Raw genomic sequence first — 25,947 nt, forward strand, 5'->3', positions numbered from 1 at the left:
TATACCTCTTAGATATACCCAATTATTTTTAAACCTGTATTAAGAGTTACATTTTAAAATGTATTCAATGTTCTATAATAAATAAAAGCAACTTATGAAAAAAATCAGTACATTTGTGTTTGGATGATGCAGAAAAAGAAAAAAACAAATAGTAGAAAGAGGAAAAAGAAAGAAAAACTCTTGAAGTGTTGCAGTTAAAAACCAAACATGACAGTGATACAGTTGTCAGTGTCATTTACAGCAAAAGGTTGATTCCAAGGTTCCACAGTCATTTAAAATGAACCTCATGGATTCTACCATACTGATGTAGAAGGGGCCACACAATAGTTTTATTTCACAATCTTTAATATGGTTACAATTACAGTGAGTTCTGGTAATGTACTGTGCCAAGAATTCAATTGTTATGCCTTGGAGTTGATCTTTTTAGAATGGAAATGCATTGTTTTTGGCTTCAGCATTTCCAGTTGTTATGTTTGTTTGTTATTTGGTTTTTAGGAGCATTAAAGTTCTGGGACAGAAAAGGGGTAATCCTGACAGATTACCTACCTCGTGGTTCCACACTTACCAGATAATACTACAGAAATCTTTTGAAAAAGTTGTTATTGTTTTTTGATTTTTAGGAGCATTAGCAACTAAGGCCATATTGCTCTGGGGATATTCAGTGGTCATTCCCTGACCTTTCCGCATCCTCCGTATTTGGTGGTGACGGGCTCGAACCCTGGTCTAATCAAGAAGCGTGTGCTACGCACTGCTGCTCCTTCCCACCTGGGTACAGAGGCGCTCTGCTTCCAGAACTCAGTTATAGACTGTGATATATATATATACAGTACTACAGCATTTTCTGTAAATTGGATAGTTATGAATTTACAAGAAAGGTGCAGCAAGATTCTATCTCTGTATTCCTCAAGTTCTTGATTTAAAGTCAGCATGACAATTCTAAAAAATTAATTTTTTTTGTAAACAGATGTTTTTGATTTTTAACTTTTTCATTTTTATTTTCTCTATCTGAGAATGTGTTTACTCTACGCAAGATAAGAAAAATACTGACTGAAATTGTTTGACATGGGATAATGAAAATCACTCTTCATTATCTGTCTTATTTTAAAAGCCAATAACTATTTATGTAAGGTCAGATATTATTTTATCCTCTCCCTGAAATATTAAGTTTGAAATGTTTGCATATATCTAATCTTAGTATTAGGAAGCCTGAGGCTTTGTTGCACCACCTGAAAAATAATTAATTATTAAAAATATAATAAAATAAAACACTATCTATATTACCCCCTCCTCATGTAACTGACTTTTGAATTTCCCCAAGCTCTCAACCTTAACCGCACATGGAGGTTATAATAGTGAAAATTTCACTTTTTATTTGATATAAGTATTAGTATTGGCAACATGATACAGCACAAAAAAAAAAAAAAAAAAAAAAACACCCTAATTTCTTCATTCCCTCCAATAATTTGTCCAAATCTTCCTTAAATTTATTGAAACTACCCAGCCCTACAACACTAAGTGGAAATGTATTCTAATAATTGATTACCCTTTGAATCCAAATTTCTGCACATTATTTTATAACCATCCTTTTTTTTTTTTTTTTTTTTTTTTAATTTAAATTAAATTTATGTCCTTTTGTGTGTTTCATCTGAGAAAGAATAGGGTGTCATCAGCATTTAATTTACATAACCCTTTTAAAACCTTATACACATCAGTTAGATCACCACATACATGCTTAGTTTCTGGAGACTGACATTTACATGGCCCCAGTCTTTTTGGGTAAGAATATTCATTTGTGTCCCCAAATCATTTTGTTACTCTTCTCTGCATCCTTTCCAATAAAATCTATGTCCTTTCCAAAATGCCCTAGATTTTGGAAACCTCATTTTAGGTATACTTTAGGTATCCTTATTCCAGATATACCCTAATCACTGCCACGTACAATTGGATAATCATCTCTTTGTTCCTGCTGGGAAACTTCCTGTATCTCATAGACAGAACTCTATCGGCTGTTCTAGCAGCTTATTTGCACTGCTCAGAGAATTTCATGTTTTACTGAAAATCTTAATATACAACGTCAAAATTATTCTTTGCATCATTCAGTTCCCTTGTCTAAAGATTCTATATCAGGGAAAAGGAACTACTTTGAGTTTGATACCACACAAATGGTATGTTATTCTTGAATTACTGCTACCCATATGTACCTTGCATTTATCAAGTGTTCTCCCCAGAAAATTTTGCCAGCTGGGTGGCATTATGAATTAGCTGGGTAGGGAAGTGTAATGCTTCGCAATATTATAAAATTTTCTGTTATTTATAAATGTGACTTAAGCAATCCAGAGCAAAAATTAATTGCGTAATTTAACATTTATGTTCCTGTCGCATTGACCTTGATTGCATAGTATGTTTGAATTAATACTGATCGAGATCAGTGAGCAGTACCATATAGTACCGCAAGAATCGCTTAAATTTTAGCCGGGCAGTCAGTTAAATTCACTAGGCGATGCACCCATTCAATAGGCCCTAGGGAGAACACATCAATGTTAAACCTCACTTGCCATTTCTCCAGTCCATTTGCTTAGTTTATTTAGATCCCCTTAAGTAGCATATCCTGATTACTGTCATTAACCACCCTGCTAACCTTTGTATCATCAGCAAATTTACAGACGGCACACTTGAAATACTTTTTGCCTCCTATCACTTAATAAATATTAAAAACAGTATGGGGCTCAACACCAACTCATGTAGTACCCTCATTCATCACATTTGTCCATGAAAAGCAGTGGCCATTTATAACCACTTTTTGCCTCCTATCACTTAATCATCCCTTTATCTACTGTAGTAACTTGCCGTATGCTCCAATGTATACAAAAATTGTATGTGTACATATAATACAGTATGTATTAAATGCTTTACTGAAATCTAAGTATATGATGTTAAAATTATTCCTTGAATTCAGTGAAAAGAATAATTTTGTGATGACCTCACAATAACTAACCAGATTGGTCAGGCATGATCTATCCTTAATAAATCCATAATGTCATTGGCCTTATAACTCCACTCCTATTAAGATGATTTTGCATTACTTCTTTAACTAATGACTGTTATATTCCCTGGCACAGAGATTAAGCTGATAGGCCTATAGCAACTGTTGTTGTTATTTGGTTTTTAGGAGCATTAGCAACTAAGGCCATATTGCTCCAGGGATATGCGGTGGTCATTCCCTGACCTTTCCGCAACCTCCGTATTTGGTGGTCACGGGCTCGAACCCCGGTCTAATCAAGAAGCGTGTGCTACGCACTGCTGCTCCTGCTCACCTAGCTACGGAGGCGCCCCTAAAGCTACTCATTTCACCTCTTGAATCACCCTTGTGAATATGGATTAAATTTGCACATCTCCAAACCACTGGTACCTTTCCTGAATATAAGGATGCTTTGTCCTCATTATTATGCTTTTGGCCATAATAATGATAGCATTCTTAAATTTTGTGGCTTCTCCTAATGTAATTGGATAGATTACATCAATCTCAAGTGATGCTTTATTCACTTTTAGCTGCAGAAATTTATCTACAACCTTACTTTCTGTTATTATAACATCATTTAACTCCCAATCTTATTAGATAGATCTCTGCTAATCCTGTCTCTGAAAACTTCTGCATGTGTGAACATGGGTACAAAATATTTACTCAGTTTATCAGCAATAGTTATGCCATTTATATTCAGTCATGATTCAGTCCTTTCTAAGTGTTAAGTGTGCAAAGAATTCCTTGCTACTTTTCTCTGCATTCTTAGACAGATTTCTCATAATCTGCCTTAACTGGTCTAATTACCTGAGGCAAAGACTAGTTACACACTAGTCCGTACTTACCTTAAGACTCTGTATTGGCACCTCCATAGCCAGGTGGGTAGGAGCAGCAGTGTGAAGCACACGTTTCTTGATTAGACCGGCGTTCAAGCATGTGACCACCAAATACGGAGGATGCGGAAAGGTCAGGGAATGACCACTGCATATCCCCGGGGCAATATGGCTTTAGTTGCTAATGCTCTTGAAATCCAAATAACAAACAACAACTCTGTATTCCCTGATGATTTATAATCATCCCATGTATTTTTATTCTCTGCCACTGAGCTTATCAGTTCACCTGACATTCATTTTGATCTAAACCTTACAATATCTCTTATTTGGTATAAACAACTTCAATGAGTCTGTGATTACTTCTCTAAACACTTTGCATTTGGCATTTACATATTTTAACACCAGTTACATATTTTGCATTCACATATTTTAGCATTTACGTATTTTAACATCTTCCCTTTACTCTTGACAATAGTTATTTCTTTGAATAAATCCCATATTAATATGCTATGATCACTGCCACCTAAGTTCATATATACTTGGAGAATCTTAATACATGATGAATCACTGCTGATAAACAAATCAACTTGCTTTCTCTTACTGCCTCTCTAACATATTGGTGTAGAAATCAGTCATCCAGCAAATCGAGAAATGTTTTGCTACTGAGTGAAGTCAACCCACAAGTTCCAAACAATATCTGGAAAGCTGAAATCCCCCATGATAAAGCATTCTAATTTGTTGGCCCATTCTGTCTGTAGAGCTGTATCTTTTACTCATCACAGTTATTTGGCCTATAACAGATTCCAACTCTCACTTTTGTTTTCTCAATGTTCATGGCATGTCAGACTGATTCAGTATTACACTGGAAATCTGCATCTAATAAAATCATCACTCCCCCTTCATGTCTGTCCTTTCTGTACATAATATTAGAGTGACACCATGTTTCTGTTATACTTATTATTTCAGCATTTGATTTAACCAATACTTTAAACTCTATTTATTTACGATAGATGCCCTTTTAATTAACCTGAGCTTAACTGATTCTCTTCCCCTTCCCTCTTAAAACACTTTTAAGTATAATACCAACAGCATACTGCCATGGGCACTATAATGGAGAGAATTTCTATATGCCAGTCAACATCAGTAATTCGTGGTACTGACCTTAGAGTGCATTTTTTAGACCAACAGTTTGTTGATGTGAAGTGATGGAATTGTAGTGTGAATGTGCCATGGAATAGCTAGTGAATGACCTCAACCTGCCTGTAGAAATTCTTTTGACGTTAGCCTAGTAGGCTAACTTAGTACTGTGCCTACCTGTAGAGCTATATGCCACCCGAGAGAGACCCACAGGTGGAATCTCTTGGGTGGAATAATTTTATTGGTTCTAACAGAACCAATAAAATTATTTGTTATTGTAACTAAAGTATGTAATTTAATTAAATATTATATAAATTAATGACACTATAGGTGAGAAAATAAAGAGTTATTGTTTCTAAGAAAATACAGTTGTATAGTCTGTAAAAACTCAATAAAGGAGTCTCTAAAAATATTGATGTTGAATTAGGTGGGGAGAAAACTGTAAAAGATGAGAAAAATGATAAAAATTTAGAAGAATTTTACACTCAGTTTGTTTCAAAAGGGTAGTTAAGTTTTTGCTCCACTCTAAAGAAACTAAAATTAGAGACAGTAGACAATGCATTATGGCTGGAGTTTATGGAAGAAAGACAGACAGATCTATATAAAGCAGTGTCAAATAAAAGACCTATGCCTTACCTCATGAGACTGATGGTGCAGAAAGTTTTATAGCAAGTGATGAATGGCTTGGACATTAGAAAAATGTTGTGATATTCATGTATTGAGTATTAGCAGCTGATCAGTCTGCTGTTCCAAATTTCAAAGATTTAAGGTCATTATCAACAGAGAAAAACTGACTGGAGAACAACTCTACAATATGGATGAAACAGGTGGTCTAAATTACAAGATGTTACCCACAAAAATGATGGCAAAAAAAAAAGTAGAGCCTCTAACACCAGGATTCAAAACAATCCAAAGTGAAAATCGCGACAGTTGCCTGTAGCAATGCAGGTCATCACTGATTTGTTTTCCAACAAATCAGTGATGATTTGTTGGAAAATGAAATTCTTGATGATGAAAAAACACATACATACTGTGACAGAAACAGATGGATCTAAATAAGAAGAGAACTGAATAAAATCCAGAGCCAAAAATTTCTCGTTCAGCAGTCAAAAACATCTTAGATACAGCTTTACATTATACTGAGCAACAGCATGATTCAATAGTCAACAATGGGATGTTCATAAAAGAAATTGAGGCGAATATGCTGCAGAACATCAAATTTCATCATATAAATGGATGAAAATTACTGATTTTATGTAAATGAATGTGTGTATGTTTAAGTGAAAATAAAATTATGGTATGTATGTTTGTATGCTTTTTTGATGATGCTGTGCTTTAACCAGCTTTTTTGATTAACTGACCAACTACTAATCCTGATCACATTGGATAAGAGGGCTTCTACTGTACTATATTCCAATCATTAGTCTATAAGCAAGTTTTTTTTTTTTTTTTTTTGGTAGTTGTTGGCGCATCGGCTTCTGTGGCCATAATGCACCTCCCAAGGTTTTTGCTAATCCAAGCCCGAGGCGGGATTTGAACCCGCGACCTTTGGGTTGCCAGGCAGGCACTTTACCCACCCAGCTAGCCCGGTCAGCCTATAAGCAAGTAAATCAGGGATAAGAGTATTCATGTGCTAGTCAAAGAATTTTTCAAAGAAAGCTCCAGGAAACTGATAAGTTTTTGAAAAACCTTTGTTTTATTGACTTAATTGTCAAATTAATCTTACCAGCTTTTTCTTTTGCCTCTTTTGAACATATGTTAGCCCGCTTAAACTTTTCTTTTAATTCTAATAAGGATGTAAGGTTTATTTTCTAAAATGTTTTCTAATATTTTTTATTTACTCTAACTGAAGGGGCCTGATTAAAAAGGGAGGACACATTGCTGAATTGAAAATGCAACACATGAACTGCATTGTGCACATGTGCATCTTACACACACACACACACACACACACACACACACACGCACGCACGCACGCATGCATGCATGCCATATAAGTTACAGGAACTCCTCGACTTACATAAGGGTTGCATTCCGCAGAACGCTATGAAAGTCGGAATTTCCCCCCCATGCTTCTGCAGCACTCGGAACTGTGCTCACTAAATTGATTGAATCAAAAAAAAAAAATGTCCGATGAACATGTAAATAGAATTATTTATTGTACTCAATTTTTTATCTCATGTGCAGGAAAAATTACAAAAGCGTGCAATTTAAAAAAAATTCAAAATTATAAAATTACAAAAAAAAAAAAAAAAAAGAGAGGAGACAGGCATAACGTCAGTAAGTTTTACCTTACGAGCATTGTTGCCAGAATTGATGTCTTCAGCTGATAAGTACGCCGCTGTGGAGATTTAGAAGGGGTCGGCTGCTCAACCTACGAAAGAACATTAATGGATGACTGGACGGCGGTTTTCTCTTTTCATAGCAGATTTCTTTGTAGCAGAAATCACCCCTCTGTTAACTTTTAAGAATCATTCACTGTCAGGATCCATCTTCTCAAACCTCATTGCCGATGCAATTTCACGAAATGCCATTGCCATTTCTCTGGTATTGAAGCATCTCAGCTCCTCATTTGGGTCATCTTGAGCTTTGTTAGCATTTTCTTCTTTCACTATTGCTGCCTGCAAGTCAATAAGTTTTGTTAGATAATTCCTTCTCTTCTTCCTCTATTAATTCCTCCCCGTCTTTGGCATCAACTTCCAACTGAAGTAGCTCTGCAACCTTTACCATCTTATCTGTAACCTCTTCGTATGACTCGTCTTTTTCAAATCCTTTGAAGCCTTTTACATGCCGTAGGCATATTTTCTTCCATGCTCCATTTAAACAACTTTTAGTAACTTCATCCTGTTTAAGATGGCTTGGTAAATATTGTAAGATTTTCAAAAGTCTCTCAATGTAAAATTTTTCTCGTCTACTGCAGACAATGCTCAAGAAAATGTTGTGCATAAATAGTATGCTTTTAAATTAGAAATAACACCCTGATCCATTGGTTGGATGAGTGAAGTCGTGTTTGGTGGTAGAAATATGATTCTCACATTCGAATTGAAATCATCTAGATGCGTAGGATGTCCAGGAGCATTATCTAATAGAAGCAAAATCTTTAAAGGAATGCTGTTGTCTTTTACAATATTTTTCAACCTCGGGAATAAAGCCGCATTTAAACCAATCCTCAAAGAGAGATGTTATCCATGCTCTCTGGTTCAATCGGAAATGCAGAGGTAGGGTGGCTTTACTGATGCCCTTAAATGAATTTCCAGAATGGTATACAAGCAATGGTTTTAATCTGTAATCTCCCACTGCATTAGCCCCAAGCAAGAACGTGGCCATATCTTTTGGCGCCTTGAAACCTGGCATTGTATTTTCCTCTTTGGTAATGTATGTTTGATCTGGCATTTTTTTCCAATACAGAGCAGTCTCGTCAAGGTTAAAAATTTACTGCGTTGAATAGCCAGCTGCCTTTATCAATAATTTTTTTCCAGTGCATCACAAAATTTCTCTGCAGCTGCAGAATTGGCACTGGCGACTTCACCGCATACTTTAACGTGGAAACCAGCGCGGTGCCTGAACCTATTACACCACTTGTTGCTTGCCAAGAACTGGGTTGGGGTTTGCCGTACTTATCCTTAATATCTTTATAAATACTTGTTGCTTTTGCTTGAGTGGTCATTAGACTCAGGGGCACTCGCTTCTGAATCTGATTTTCTATCCATATTGTTAACAGCTGTTCCATCTTTGATATAGCACCTGAACGCTGTTTTGTGATCAGTGTTGATCTTAAGTGCATTGATCCTTTGACATGTTCTTTTATACGTGCACTGTCCTTTAAAACAGTATTCACTGTTGAAACAGTGAGACCTAATTCCCTTACAATAGATGACAAACTTTATCTTGCTTCATACTTTTTCATCTTCATTTCTAAATCAATTTTGTTTTGTTTCCTGGCACTGCCAGCACTTGTACTTTCCGTTGGTCCCTTTTCCCTTCATCATTGTAATATGTAAATAGGAATGAAGAGAAGTTTCTCAAAATTTGTTTTTATATGATTGACAATTTTAGTGAAGGGGAACTCATTTCACCATAATACCGTAATGTAAAAACCCACAGAATTCCAGTTATCGGTATTATCGCAAATGCAATAAGATTGAGTTTACTACCCATTTATAATTAGACACGCTAAAAGAAAAGTCCAATGAACTGGAAAGTGCAAATTGTTTTTATTGTTTTATGGTTGTGACCTCCAGAAATGTGCTTTAGAAAAATATCACAAAGGCGTTCCAAATTGATTCTTATAACGGAAAAATATGATAACGATGAAAGGGTAGTGCAATTTCAATTGTAAACATGACCTTTTAGAGAGATAAATAGCTTAGTAATATAGCGAATTTTCAACTTCCAAGGACTTGGGAACAAATTACAAACAGAAAAAACAATGTGTTTATTTTTATTGGATTCAGATTACGATATTTTCAAAATACCTCCATTTATTCTTACGGGATGCAAAATTTGTTTCCATGATTTTTTTATGCATTGGCCAGCAAAACTTACGTAAGTCGGGGAAGTTCCTGTATTTTAGAAAAGTACAGTGTCTGTCACAGATAACATTATACTTTAACTTACACTGCTGTTGTTATATTACAAAATCATGTCTATTGGCAACAGATGTTGAATCAGTACACATTATTTTATTATAATGGTTTCTTTAAATACTATTCTGAAATGATATCCATATAATTGATATAATTGAAAATACTGATAGAAGAATTATAAATGTTTTGTTTTAAATCTCGAAATGCATCCAACTGTTACAGATATAAGTTTAAACAGTGTCACCGATTATCTCCTTTTGTGCAGTAAACCTGAACAACATCATAAATTCACAAGTCATACACTTTTCAATTTTAATAAAATTGAAAAGGAGCATGAATTAATGAAATATGTAACAAAATTTTCATAAAACTTCTAAATAAAATGGCTAATAATAATAATAATACAGAACAGTATTGCTCACAGGTTTTGAATATATAGATTATGGAAATATTTTTAGTTTTTATCGTGGCTAATTCTGAAATATGGGTTGTGGATTACTTTACCAACAACATAATAAGCATATTTAGCATTTATCAGTTAAGAGGTAAGCCATTTCTTGTACTTGACTGACACCAACACGATTTTTGATTAAATCATCATTTCTGGAATATTCTTCTAGAAGTGTCACTGTACAGCGATTGCCTATAAATAGAAAAAAAAGTTGATAAAAATAAGAAATAAATGTCCATAAAACTTTAAAAAATTGTTTCAAGCCTTAAATGAAGAATTAGAGAAACAAAACTGACTGTTTAAAAATTATAAATACATCAGGAGTAAAAATTATAGCATTCTTCAAGACATAATAATGTATTTATTTATTGTTTTCGCTTATTCCTTAATTCCTTTGCTACACAACAAAGGGATGAACAAATGCATTTCTTCACTCCTTTTTGAAGCAAAGGACTGTACTTTGTTATAGAACTTTAGAACAGTTTAACCATAAGGGTACCTTGTTCAATTAATTAATTTTGTATGTTGCTTAATTTCTGATGAAGATTTTAAAAGAGAATTCATTACATAAGATTATTTTAAACTATAGTTAAGCCATTCCATAGTTAAAGATTTGTTTATTTAACTTTTGCTGTTTTTCATTTGAATCATGCTCATAATTAATTGAGTCTTATTTCTGCATTTCTTATGATAATGATCTGGGTTCTTCTGTGTAAATAACTATATTTTGTATATAATGAAGGTATATGTGAATCTGTATGACAGGCTCAACCTTCCTGGATGTATTTTCTACTAACTTCTAATGTCAGCTGGAGTTCAATCTCATTTCTCCTAAACAGCCATCAGAGTCAATTTTTAAGAAATCTGTTTGGCTGCAGCCTAATCTGGCATTCCAATTCACACGATAGATGTTCAATCAGATTGAAGTCTAAGCTCTGAACCAGCCAGTCCAAATTTTTGACATCATTGTCCACAAACCAGTTCTGTATGACATAAGGCACCATTATACTGATATGACCTGTTTCCATAGTACTGCGACATTGTCAGTAATATATAATTGTCCATAATGTCCAAGTAAGTCATGGTTTCAGGCATTATAACCAATTAACCAAGTCTGAACCATCTGAAGTGGCCCAGTACTATCACCGCCAAACTACATGACTGGGACAGTATACTAACAAGAAGCACACAACCAGTACTGGTTTCTAATGCACTGCTGATGAACAGGCAGACTTGTAGCATTTCTTTGGCACATCTGATACACATGGGGGGGAAGGAATTCTGGCACAGTATCCAATATTTGTAGGGGTGTCTGAATATTTTTAGTCATATAATGTGTTAGATGAATAACTATCCTCAATGAAAGAAAAAAAAATGAAATGATCAACACAAATTGCACTTATCTATAAATAAATGAGTTTCATATCTAACAGTATATTCATAGATTTACTTACCAAAAAGTAAGTGCACCAGTTCTTTTGGTATGTTATGAGGACTTCCTACAGATAAAAACAGTTCCTTTATATCTGATTCAAGTGAATAGTTTTAATGATATACTAGGGGGGGATTTTCCCCCTGCTCACTGCGCTTGCTTCTTTTGATAAAATAAAATATAATACTTACAGAAGCTTTCGACTCTGTGTGTGTTTCTTCCTCATCTATGAATACATAAATACATTACTATATCTATATAATATTGGTGTAGGTACACCATAGACAGTTAACTCTTAAAGAAAAACTACGATCATAGTGGGAAAGGCATCATTTCATCTGTATCTCATATTGTGCTCATCCTTCACAATGAGTTACCATGTATTGCACTACCTCGAATAAGTAATGCTTCACTAATAGAGAAGATTATTGTCACTTATTCTTGGTGGGCACCATCACCCACACAGCACCATTTCAAATCTAGTTGGCTTTTCATCGGTGGGTGCCTTTCACATTACGATCGTAGTTTTTGTATGTACACCGATATTATATAGATATAGAATCTTAAACTCTTAAAATATTATGCCTTGTTGCATTTAGTTTATTTAAATAAATGTTATATATCAAGAATGGTACTGCATGGTCATGTTAGATAAACAGTGAGTGCGTGACCATACTTAAACAGAAGCTTATTTTACCACAGTAAAACAAGCTTTTGTTACGTATTACCGAGAAACCTGCATCTCGCTTCTCCCACTGGCTGAATCATTAGGAGGAAAATTATTTTGACGTTAGAAAGAAAATGAAATCAATTAAGAGGAGAAAAAAAGAGTAGTCATCATTATCATAGAATAGGGTTATTGTCATATGATTCTGCCTCCTATATTTTCATTAATTTAAAGTTCTCAAAACAAATAGCATAGTTCTGGTTAATACTTTTAATGAATTCTTAAGATCAAAAATCTAGCATTTTCTAATTTTTCTTTCAAATGTAATTAGCTAAATAATAATAAAAAAAAAAAAAATACTTAATAATATTTATCTTACATGAAAAATTTTCTATGATTCAGACCATACTTATGAAAATAAAAAAGTACATACTGAATACATTAAGAACACTATATACAACGAAAATTGTTGGTGTATACTGTAGTAACCTCAGAGAGTTCTTTCAGTAATAAATACACTGAATGAATGTATTTATTAAATATGCTAACATCAACCAAGAAACTGAGTCACCACCCTATCAGGAACAAAGTCACATGTCAATATTAACAGTGGCATATCATCACAAGCTTGAGTTCTAGTGTAATGTAATTTATTTTTTTTAAATGTGGCTTTCTCATTTTTCTCCTTACCTTTTTGGGACCCCAACTCAGGACTGGTGCAACTGCACTATTTGCATCTTAGGATGATACTGAACTGCATATGAGGGTGTATAAAGCAAGTAGTCAGATACTGAGAAATTGTGTTCAGTTCGTTAAAAGAATGGGTGAACAACATAATCTAAGTGACTCTGAGCACGGTATGACAGCCAGTACTAAGGCATACTAGCTCAAGTGTTATGGGTACTGCTACCCTGTTGGGATGTCCATGGACAGCAGTGTCCAGAGTGGTCTAGCTGTGGACAGAGGTGCCACTAGTAATTTGAAATGTCATAGGTAGATGGCTGAAAGTGGCGGAAGTTTTTATGCTTGACACAGCAGTGGTGGATAATTAACACAGATCCAAATATAAACTTTATGACATGTGGAATTTGCTATAATATTAACTGTTTCTAAATAGATGAAACTTCGTTTTGAGTCGAGCCTGCAGTTCAGCTGTTTACTTGCTAATTATCATTTAAATGTAAAATTTTTAATAGAGATATCAAAGAAAATTCTTTTCCTGGAAAATATTGTTAGTTACACTGAATGGCCATCTGGTCAAGAAGCAGCAAAGGGTACTTTTTCAATTGCAGCCTGTTAAGGTCCCAAGCATCTGCTGACTGATGATTATCAAATATTTACTTGTAGAGATAGGTTATAATCCACCTATACAAGGCAATTGTAAGGCTCCACTTTGAAAACTGTCCAAATATGGAGATCACAAAAAAACAAAACACACTGAGTTTCTTGAAAGGTACAAAGACAGGCAATCTACTTGATGAGACTGTAAAAAAGGTGTCCATGTAAGGAAAGGCTTGAAATAGAAGAGAAAGTAAAATGAATGAGGGTGAAATTTTCAATATTAAAAATTATTCCAAGAACTAATGGCACAAATTCAATTTATGGAGGAAGAGGTTTTAACTTGATTGTAGGAAGTTTTCTTTTAGCCAGCAGTTGTTAATTACTGAAATAAATTTCAGTGGTTGAGGCTGACAGCTTGAGAAAATTGAACGGTTAGCTGCATAGGTATCTATATGAGAAGTCACAGATGCATTTTATTTTATTTTATTTTTTTTGGGCTTCCTTACATCATATGGATAATATTAATACTAATGCTAAACAATACTATTTCAGGAGAAGAGAGTGCAGCTCTGGGAGAAACTACCAAACAGTACAGGCACTATATCAGACTGGCACTGATCGAGCCATGCTATTGCAGGACAACTGTAATTCTGACAGACAGTATACTGGAGTAATATCTAAAATTAGTATTTTATACTCTGTAAAATCAATAACAACAATTGTAATAATTAAACCAAGACATAACACATAAATAGACTTGTAACGCTACAAATCTAAAGAAAAATGAAAGAAAATAAAATGGTAGTTGGATTAAAACCAAGGAACTAAGATAAAAAAATTTACACATATATATCAAAGGCATTTACCAAAATTCAATAAATGTTAAATGTACAACTGTATGCAAATTTGCAAACTAATATCTTTTCTAATAGCAGTATGTAACAAGAAATTGTTACATACTGCATGCCAGCATTATTTTTATTTTGACTGTGTGGAAATCACTGACTGCCAAGCATAGCAAATGTTTATTTTGGAAGAAATTTCTATCAAAATTCTTAACATACAATTAACATAATTATTTTTTAACATAAAATACCCATATATCTGATGTTTGGGATCTTAACAAAATTGGTAATACATTATTAACCTTCACTCACACCCTCAATTGTAACAAGGACACACAAGTGCTGTCTATTTGATTCCTTGTTTTTATCTTTTTTTGCTGAATTTTAAAATGGTGATCTACAATTTATGATTTGCTAAACCAATTAAAAAATATCGAACAAAAATAAATGAGAAAAACCAATAATAAAGTTTTTATCATATATTTTTAGAATTTTCAAGGTCATCTGGTAAACACAACATGAAAGTGATTTTTATGAGCTGTTTGCATTTAACCGACAAAATTAAAGCATCACAGCAAGATTAGACACTTGTTGCTGGTGTCTCACAAACATTGTGTGGGAGTGCCTAGAAGAAAAGTATATGCTCTTGCTCACCTAGCATCTGTTAAACAACAAACAAAAATTTAATGTCTCATAATTCATAGTATAATGGCCTCCACAGCAGAGTGGTCAGGAGCGGTAGCACATGCTCCTTGAGTAGACTGGGTTCAAGCCCCTGACTGCTAAATATGGTCCATCTGCTAACCCCACACTGGACGAGTGTGGCAGATTCACTACCCAACATGATTTTTACCTCCAGCAAATCAATGGTCATGATTTTTACCTCCAGCAAATCAATGGTCATGATTTTTACCTCCAGCAAATCAATATCTTCTATACAAGTTTTATGTATAGAATTTAAAATCAGTCATAAAAATTTCCTATCATGTCTCAGTTTTAAGATATAGATAGGTAACTGGATTCTGTACAAAGACATCATTGCTGTTTGAAATACAATTTTTAAACTTATTAACTTTTGGTTGGTTTTGTTTATTGGGCTAAAAGTTAAGCAAGTACATTGTCCTTGCAATATAGTACATTTTGATGCACTTTTCCAGACAAGTCAGTATTTTTATTAATTTTATTACACCATTCAACTGTTCAATATAGTGTATGACAAACTACGCTACAAGAATTCACCTTCTGTTCAAATTTACCAATTGCTTTTACTGTTTTTAGGTTATTGCATTGTTAAAATGCAGAAGACAAAGCACAGACCTTGCGTCAATCACCCAGACACCTTCTGCTATGTTTGTTATTGTTATTATTAGCCATATGGTGCAAGGAAGCCTGAGGCTTATGCAGCGTCAGCCAAAAAAAAATTTCTGAGTTACCCTGAGAGAGAGTCAAAAGTAGAAGAGAATCATCAAAAAGGAGAAGAAAATGATGATATCCAGCTCAGGGCCCTGGGTGTGCCAAGCCCATACTCACCAGATGTGAGCCCCCTGGGGTGTGCCAAGCCCATACTCACCAGATGTGAGCCCCCTGGGGTGTGGACATTAACCCCAAAAACTCAGTGGAAGAAAATATACAATGTCACAAAAGTTGTATATTCATCATACTTCGGCTGCAAGATCGGTGACCAAGAAACAAAATTGGGCTCCACATATCTATTGTATTACTTGTACAACGAACTTAAGGCTATGGTTATATGGCAAGCTGAGAGCATTACCTTTTGCCATCCCTATGGTGTGGTGCGAGCCCAAGAATCATTTCGACGACTGCTATTTCTGCATGACAAAAATAAAAGGTATTTCCAAAAAGAGCCAGCACTGCATCAAATATCCCATCAGCAATTAGGCCAGTGCCACATAGTAAAAAACTGCCAGTATCTGTGCCACCAAAATCTTGGGGTATTGGAAGTAGTGATTTTTGGTACAGAAGAAATTGTTTTACCAAATGTTGCCGAACCATGTACTTCGCATGATTTGGACTACGGGCCAGAAAAAGAAAAGGCCCCACACTACATTGAACAAGAATTAAGTGACTTGATCAGAGACTTGGGCTTACCCAAAGAGAAGGCTGAATTACTCGGATCCAGACTACAACAGTGGAACTTATTCGCCAAAGGTACAAACATTACAATATACCATAAGCAAAATGAAGAGTTTTCAAGATATTTTGCAATGGAAAACAACATGTGTGTCTGCAAAGACGTTGTTGGTCTTATGCACAAACTGAACATTTATCACAATACCTCTGAATGACATTTGCTCATTGATGCGTCAAAGCTAAGTTTGAAAGCAGTATTGCTTCATAATGGAAATACTTTACCATCAATTGCTTTTGTTCATGCTGTTGGCCTGAAAGAAACTTACGTATGTTACAATGACTATGGTTGGAATATTTATGGAGATCTCAAAGTGATTGGACTGCTTGTTGGGTTGCAAGGTGGTTTCACTAAATACTGTTGTTTCCTGTGTTTGTGGGATAGTCATGCAACAGCCAAACACTACGTCGTACAGCACTGGGACAAGAGAGAGAGAGAGAGAGATGAATATATTCCCGGCAAAAGCAATGTAAAGTGGTTGATCCACAAAAGGTTTTTCTTTCCCCTTTACACTCAAGCTTGGACTGATTAAGAATTTCACTAAGGCACTGGATAAAGAAAGCAGAGGATTCGCATATTTACTGAAAATGTTTCCAAACTTATCTCATACAAAGCTGAAGGAAGGAATTTTCATAGGTCCTCAAATAAGAAAGCTCCTAAAAGATGAAGAATTTCAACGAAACCTGAATGATGTTGAACTAGCTGTATGGAGATCTTTCAAGGCTGTGGTACACAGATTCCTCAGAAAGAGAAAGGAAGAGAACTATGAACAACTGGTGACAAACTGGCTGAAATGTTATAATAACATGGGGTGCCGAATGTCATTGAAAATGCATTTCCTTCATTCCCATCTGGATTTCTTTCCTGAAAACTTAGCAGATGTCAGTGATGAACAAGGAGAGTGCTTCCTCAGGACGTATCTGCAATGTAAAAACGATACCAAGGTTGCTGGGACTCTGCCATGATGGGAGATTACTGTTGGTTCTTTAAATGGGAAAGAAATCTGGAGTATAAAAGGAAATCATTGAGTGGGAATAATGTCTAAATAACATATAATGTGTGTAATAATTACAACCATGTATGCTGATATTGTATAAAAACAAGGAATTTAAAAAATGCATATATCTTTTATTGCAGACATGACAGAAGTAAAAGATTGATATTTTCATAATCAGGACATTAATTTTGTTCAGAATAACCAACTTTTGTTCCAGAGGTATGACGGAAAAAAAATTTTGTCGGGTAGTGAATTATGGTCCATTTTCCCTCAACGTGAGTAGCTGAGGAGGCTTCAATCCTGCAGTGGGTTGATAATGGCTACAGTTTACTACTTCTTTTTTTTTTTTTTTTAATTCATAGTATATCAAAATTAAAACAGACTGCGTTTGCTGTGTTTTTTTGTTTAAGTTGGTTTTTTTTTTTTTTTTTTTTTGTTAAACCATTCCAGATTGGGAAAAAAATAAAAAAAACAAGTGTTAGCCATGCTAGCAAAGGAAGGCAGGTTTTTAGAAATCATACTCTACCAGGGGCTCACATCTGGTGAGTATGGGCTTGGCACACCCAGGGTCCTGTGCTGGATATCATAATTCTTCTCTTTCTTGGTGATTCCCTTCTACTTCTGGCACTTGTTCTCAGAACAAGTGTCAGAAGTAGAAGGGAATTTAGCATTAGCATTAGCATTAGCAGAGGCATATGATGCAAGAAAGCAAGCTTATTCAGCATCAGCCAAAAAAAAAAAAAAAAACCCACTCCCATTTCACCCCTCCGTTCGTTCGAAATACCTGTCCAGTTGAGCTTTAAATTTGTTTAGGCTATCAACTTCAACAACAAGTGATGGAAGTCGGTTCCACCAACCAACCACCCGCTGGCCAAAGGCAAATTTCCGCACATCTATCCGACATCCGTCCTTCCTCAATTTGAATTTATGCCCTCTGAGGTGATTATTCTGAGAGAGATGAAGAATCCCATTGGCATTGAGCATGCTCAAACCATTCAAAGCCTTATACACCTCTATCAGATCACCTCGCCGGTGCCTAGTCTCCAGACTCTGTAATTTGCAAAACTTAAGCCTTTCTTCGTAAGAGCAACCCTTTGTTCCATTTACTAATCTTGTTGCCCTTCTCTGTACCCGTTCCAGCAGCTCTACATCCTTCTTGAAATGAGGCCTCCAGACCTGTATACAGTACTCAAGATGTGGCCTTACCATTGCCTTATACAAGGGAATAATCACCTCCTTATCCCTGCTAGAAAAATTCCTGTATATCATTGACAAGACACCATGAGCTACTCTTGCAGCTCGTCTGCACTGCTCAGAGAACTTCATATCTGCCTGCACAATTACCCCCAGGTCCTTTTCATTCTCCACCACTGTCAGTGTAGTACCGCAGAGTTGATACGTTGCTCTGGGGTTACTGTTTCCCATATGCAGCACTTTACATTTGTCGATGTTAAACCTCATTTGCCACCTCTCAGCCCATCTGTTCAACCTTTCCAGATCCTGTTGCAGCAGCATAGCGTCAGTATTGTCCTTAACGACCCTGCCAACCTTTGTATCATCTGCAAACATGGACATTAAACTTGATATCCCATCATCAATATCATTCATAAACACCGAAAACAACAACGGACCCAACACTGAACCTTGAGGAACTCCACTAATAACATTAGTCCACGTTGAGCAGTGTCCATTGATTACCACTCTCTGTCTTCTGCCACTCAACCATCCCCTTATCCATAGCAGCAATTTGCCTCCAATGCCACACTGCTCCAATTTGTGCAGCAGTCTTCCATGTGCAACAGTATCAAAAGCCTTTCTAAGATCCAAATATATAATATCAAAGTTATTCCCTGCATCCAGTTCTTTTGTGACTACATCATAGTATCCAATCAAATTGGTCAGGCAAGACCTGCCCTTAACAAAACCATGCTGCGTCTGAGCTATAACTGAATTCTTGTCTAGATGATCCTGCAGTGCTTCTTTAACCAGTGCCTCCATTAATTTACCTGGAACAGAAGTTAAACTAACAGGTCTATAATTACTTGTGTCAGCCTTTGAACCTCCTTTGTGAATTGGGGTCACATTTGCACATTTCCAGTCCATAGGTACCTCCCCTGAGTCCAAGGAAGCTCTCATAATTATGGCTAAGGGTTTGCTTACTTCCTTTGCTGCCTCCTTTAATATAACTGGATAGATCCCATCCACCCCAGGTGCCTTTTTTATGTTTATCCTCAACAATCTCTCCTCCACTTTCCTCTCAGTTATTACAAAATCATCCAGCTCACTGCCAATGTTTACTTTACCTACATCATTCTCCTTCCTGAATAACTCCTCATGCGTGAATGTAGATGCAAAATACTCGTTTAGATTGTTAGCCACCTGAGCAGGATCCTCAACTGTTGAACCATCAATATCCAGTGGACCAATCTGATTCATCTCTTTCCTTTTCGAGTTCAAGTATGTAAAGAACTCTTTTCTGTTTTTCTTTGCATCCTTTGCCAAGGATTTTTCGTAGTCTGCCTTTGCCTGCCTAATCTCCTTTGTGACTTGGTTACAGACCAACTTATATCTATCATAGGCTTCCATGTCACCCATTAATTTGTATGTATCCCATGCATTTTTCTTCTCTGCCACATGTCTCATTAGTTCATCTGACAACCATTTAGGCCTAAACCTTGAACAATATTTCTTAGTTGGTATGTAAAGCCTGGTAGCCTCCAAGATTAGTTCCTTGAATGCTTCCCATTTTGAGTTTGCTGTTGGTAACATCATCAGTTGGTCCCACTGTATAGAATTTAAATACTGTCTCAGACCATCATAGTCGCCTTTACGAAAACAAAAACCCTTCCCTTTACCTCTGATGGTAGTTACCTCCTTGAGTAAATCCCACTTCAACACACTGTGATCACTGCCACCTAGTGGTTCATTTATCTGCAGGTTCTTAATGCATGAAGAATCACTACTGATAATCAGATCAAGAGTATTGCTCCCTCTTGTTGCCTCACGAACATGCTGATGTAGAAAACAATCATCCAATAAATCCACAAAAGCCTTGCTAGTGTGCGAGTGACCAACCCACAAATTCCAGTCAATATCTGGGAAATTAAAGTCCCCCATTATAAGACTCTCTGATTTACTGGCCCACTCTATTTCCCTGTACAATATCTTATTATACTCATCAGAGTCATTAGGCCTATAGCACACTCCTACTCTCAATTTTGATTTCCCTATGCTTATGTCACACCAAACTGACTCGACGCTGCCCTGTCCATCGATGTCGACTGGCTTCACTTCCTTGGACTTTATGTGTTTCTTAATTAATAGCATAACCCCTCCTCCCCTCCTGTCCTGTCTATCCTTTCTATACACATTGTATTCCCCAAATTCCAGTTCCGCATTACTTATATCTGTGTGACACCACGTCTCTGATATCCCAACAATATCTGCCTTTGATGTTTTGAGCAATACCTCAAATTCATCAAATTTATTTACCAAACTCCTAGCATTGGTGTACACGCAGGTATACATGCACCTGTTTCTATTCTTAGCTACCCTAACACAACCCATGTGTTTACTTGTACCGCAATGACTACCAGCAGTCTCTGAAATATCCTGCATCTTGTTTTTCAGACTTCTGCTCATTTCAATAGAAGCAGTGCAAGAATCACTTCCACCTCTGCCACTGGCTACTGTTAATCTATTAGTCCTTGTATCCCCCCCAACTAGCAGTTTTCCGACCCACCTAACACTGCCTCGACAGCATCAGCAAAAATTCTTGCACCCTTTCTATTTAAGTGTATCCCATCCCTGTAGAAGCAATCTCTCCTGTTAACAAGTACAGTCCAGGCTGAAAAAAATTCTACCCCTTGAGCCTTGCACAATCCCTCCAGGGCCGAATTGATCGACAAGGCTCTCATCATATACTCCCTCCTATCGTGTCTGGGCAGAATTGCAGACACTTTCAATTTCAACCCTAATTCACGGCTTTTTTTCAACAGTGACCTGTACTTGCTAAGTAATTCCGCCGGTCTCCTACTCTTAATATCATTAGTGCCAACGTGTACAACTATATCACCTTTTGTGCCCTTAAAAGATGATATCCGCTCTACAACGTCATCAACCTTTGCCCCTGGCAGACATACCCTGGTCCTATTCCACCTATCCTTTTTACAAAGGATGTTCCCCGTTTCCCTGACAATAGAGTTACCAACAACTACTAGTTCCTGTGGGACCAGCGCATTCTGCCTAGGGGGCTGCTTCTGTGTTGCCTGATGACCAAGTGCAAGCTCTGGCGTTGATGTGGGCAGCTGAGAGCTTGATGGGCCCCTCAATTTATTTCCTTCGAGGGCATCCACCCTGTCCTTCAAGCTCTCATAAAGGCCCATAACAACGCTGAGTTGTCGCCTGATTTCCTTGCACTCCTTACATCGTGCACACACAAAGACATCCCCCTTGGCAGTATCATGTCCCGTACCCGACTGCTCCGCAAACATCAAGCAAACAGTGCATTTTAATAGACTGTGATTCAGAGGGCAACTGCCCCCCTCAGTTCTCCCCTGAACCATAGCACTCCCATTAGCTTGAGCCTTTTGCTTTGCTGCTCTGGTCAGAGTCATGATTCCGATTTAATTCAATAAAATTCAAAACAAAAATTAAATCCTTAAGTTATATCCCAAAACAGTTATGTTATATATATTTTTTTTTCGGTATCTAGTGTTTTCTACGAGTTCCCTTTATACAACTTCCGTATCACGTGTACCACTATAGTTATGTATTAATTATTTGTTAGATTAAGTCGTTATATATATATATATATATATATAGAGTTAAAAGTACAATTTAATTGACAATAAAGTTTATCAAGATTAATAGATTTACTGATTAATTGACAATATTATATTATGCACTATACGACACTAAGCTTATGCTATCGTGTAAAAATGGCGGGAATTCACGAACGGTATTTCTACGGACTCGTAAGTATTGATTAGCTTCCAAATCTCGCTATCTCAATTTAGAATAAACTAAGGATCCTGACTAGGTCTATAATCTACTTATAGAAGATAATTTGATATAACAGTTGGTTAATAAATCGACTGCATTTAACCCCGGGGGCTCACATCTGGTGAGTATGGGCTTGGCACACCCAGGGTCCTGAGCTGGATATCATCCTTCTTCTCTTTCTTGGTGATTCCCTTCTACTTTTCTCTCTCTCTCTCTCTCTCTCTCTCAGGGTAACTCAGGAGCTTTTTTTTTTCCTGGTGCAGCATAAGCCTCAGGCTTCCTTGCATCATATGGCTATTAATAATAATAATAATAATAATACATTTGGTTAAAAAAAAAATTTGGTTTGTGACACGTGGATTTCATACCGTTACCGATACTAAGTAATATCTACAAAATCTCTGTCTAAGTTAAACTTTAAACTAAGTATCGTAACTAGGAATATAAAGCTACTCTAGAAAATAAGTTAATATGACAATTTAAACTAATAAAGCAGAAAATAAATCAGGAAAAACTTCTCTGTTTGAAGAGCTTTAAGGAGCAATGACCGCACAGGCTAATCTCGCACCCAGACTACCCCGAGAGTTCTCTCTCTCAGGGTAATTCAGAATTTTTTTTTTTTTTTTGCTGGTGTTTTGCAGCATAACCTGCAGGCTTCCTTGCACCATATGGCTAATAATAATAATAATAATAATAATAATAATGCAATACAATACAAATTTATTTATCATTTGAATTTGTTTACAATACAAGAACTCATTAAGAAAAGTAAATTTCTTGACAACAAGTTGCAATTCATCAGTTAAATCAGTTTTTGCATACAAAATTGTTAGCTAACAGAAAAGACAATGAAGTCATTACACATAGTACATTCCACTCTGTAAACAGAGGTAGTGATTGAAAATCTATTCTATTGTATCATTGAGTATCAAAAATTTTCTTACTAGGAATTTTAATTTGGAGATTGAATAACCTCTCCTGAGCCTGAAATCAACACTTGCCAACAAGTTATTTAATATGTTGATTGTATGCCTATCTCCAAATCTATTTAGTACCCTAGGGTGAGGCAAAACAACTGTTTTTGGATTCCTTAAGTTGTGTGAAACATTCCTTTGAAGATTCAACTCTTCATAAATAGTGTTAAGGTTTTTCAAGAATAAATTTAACTTCAGTTTTTGAATTGGATATAGTATTTTGTATTTTAACAAAAATTGCCTTCTCTTATTCAGATCATTCCAAGAGTTTGTCCCCATTAACAGTTTCAGAATCCTGTTTAGTAAATTGTTTATAACCCTTATTTCAGTTATATTTGCTCTTGCCCATACATTTACTAAATAATTGAGTTGGGAGTCCACTAATGCATAATATAAGGTGACTTTTTTTCTTTGATTTAATTTATTTTTAATATAATAAAAGAAGTACACATAAAATCTCCTTTTTTTGTACAAATTTGTTATTTGCATTGCCGAACTTAGATTATAGTCTATCCATAACCCAAGGTAACAGTGATTTGAAACTTCTTCAACTGTTAGACAATTGCAATTCTGGAAGTTCTGTTCATGTAGGCATTCATGTTTATGTAATTTAATAAATGGATGAATGTCTAGGGTTTGGTGAGGGGGTATAATTACCAAGAATTTGGTTTTTTCAAAACTGAGTGCTAATTTATTGTCATGCAACCAATTTTGTAAATGTATTACATTCTGCTGTAAATCTAATGCCATTTTTGTAAGGTTCTTTCCAATTGTATATAAGATTAAATCATCTGCATAAATTTTTAAAAAGGAGTTCTTAATTACTTTGAATATGTCATTTATATAGATGTTGAACATGATTGGCCCTGCATGGGTGCCCTGTGGTACTCCTCTCTTTATATTGTATGATTTTCCTTTTGTATTCTCTACTTCAACTGTGATTTTTCTTTTGGTTAAATAAGATGTTAAGAGTTGATTGACTGTTCTCCTTATACCATATTTCAGTAATTTCTGTTTCAAGATTGAGATATCAATTAAGTCATATGCTTTGGTCAAATCTATAAATAAGATCATTATGAAATTATTGTTGTTCAAATATAAGTTAAAAGAGTCTACTAAACTCTCTAATAATGTCTGTGTGCTCTTACCCTTCTGATATGAGAATAGAGAGTTATTTAACAGTCCATATTGATGTAGATATTTACTTATATGGGTAAATATATAATTTTCTATTATCTTATTTATAACTGACTGTATTGTTATTGGTCTATAATTACAAAAGTCATCAGGTGATCCCTTTTTATATATAGGGATTATTTTAAAAGAAAGTAAGTTTGTAGGATAGACTCTTGACACCATCATCCGTGCTATAAGCTCCACCAAGAGAGCAGTGAACTGGTCTTTATTTTTCTTTACTTCAGTTACTGTAATACAGTCAAGTCCGTAAGATTTCTTGTTCTTTAACTGTTCTATGATCTTGAGGATCTCCATGTACTGTGGAGCAAAGATTACACAGGAGTTCACTACCTGAGGAAGATTATCTTTTTGAGCAAGGGAGTCTTGGCAATAGTGTATATTATATCTGCTGAGCTCTAATACAGCTTTGGCAAATCTGTTTGCAGCCTCATATTGTTTATTTGTACCAGATACCTGTTCTAACAGTGTTTTGATTTGATTTCCCATTGACCTTTTCTTCCTTGTACTTAGCAGGCTATTTATAATGCTCCATTTATCCTTTTGAGTTATCTGTTTATCCATAAAAAGTTGATTGTAGTAAGTGCTTTTTTGCTTTCTAATCAAACCTGTCAATTTATTTCTAATTGTTTTATAATTGTGATAATGTTCTATCTTTGATGGACAATTTCCATCAAAGAAGGAATTTCCTGAAGTATTTATCTCTTTGTACCATTAATTCTTCTATTTCTCTTGTCATCCAATGTTTCTTATGTTTAATCCTGTTACACCTAGAATTTGTGTTGCAAGCTGAGAGATTTATTTTTCTCTCCGTATTAATCCTTGAATTGTTTATCATTTGTATTATTTTATTTGAAAAGACATTTACATTAGTTGTGTAAGATGCTTGCTCTTGTCTTAACATGTTTTCTGTGTTGTGTTTCAGCTTGCCTGTTGATAAATGTTTGTTCTTCGCAACATTTGTTAATTTTTTATGTTCACATGGATGTTGTTTTGAGTACATATCTATTATTAGTATGCATGTTCTATGATCTGAAAGTTGATTTAGTAGTATGTAGGAATTTGCATACGTCAACTTTATATTTGTTATAAGATGATCTAAGCAGGAGCTTACTGTTCTATCTCCTTTGTTGCCTTGTTGTTCCAAATAAGGTATGTTCAAATCCATAATTATTTAAGATTGCAGAATATCTGAGTATTACATTTTCTGTTTCATTGTTTAGTAAATTGATATTGAATTCTCCCACTAGTATGGTCTTATCAGCTTGTATGTCTTCCCATTGCAGAATTATGTTATCTAATTCTATTAGAAAAGTGTTTATAGAATCTGATGGTGGCCTATAAAAAGCACAAATCATGAATGTGTTCTGTGGATCTT

The 25,947-nt window shown here is 35.5% G+C and overlaps 1 protein-coding gene across 1 annotated transcript in view; it reads right to left on the bottom strand.

The window, feature by feature from the left end:
- Window positions 1-10,099: 10,099 nt before the first annotated feature.
- LOC150075378 (thiopurine S-methyltransferase-like) overlaps window positions 10,100-25,947 on the bottom strand; it is a 43,023-nt gene continuing 27,175 nt past the window's right edge. Inside the window, exons 6-7 of the mRNA XM_090388468.1 lie at window positions 11,481-11,525; window positions 10,100-10,218 (exon numbers count right to left, since the gene is read on the bottom strand). Of these exons, the coding sequence (XP_090244594.1) occupies window positions 10,100-10,218; window positions 11,481-11,525 (164 nt within the window). The remainder of the gene's footprint in view (window positions 10,219-11,480; window positions 11,526-25,947) is intronic.

The sequence above is a fragment of the Mastigoproctus giganteus genome, chromosome 14, assembly GCF_048544385.1.
Source record: "Mastigoproctus giganteus isolate SK-2022 chromosome 14, ASM4854438v1, whole genome shotgun sequence".
Lineage (NCBI taxonomy): Eukaryota > Metazoa > Arthropoda > Arachnida > Uropygi > Thelyphonidae > Mastigoproctus > Mastigoproctus giganteus.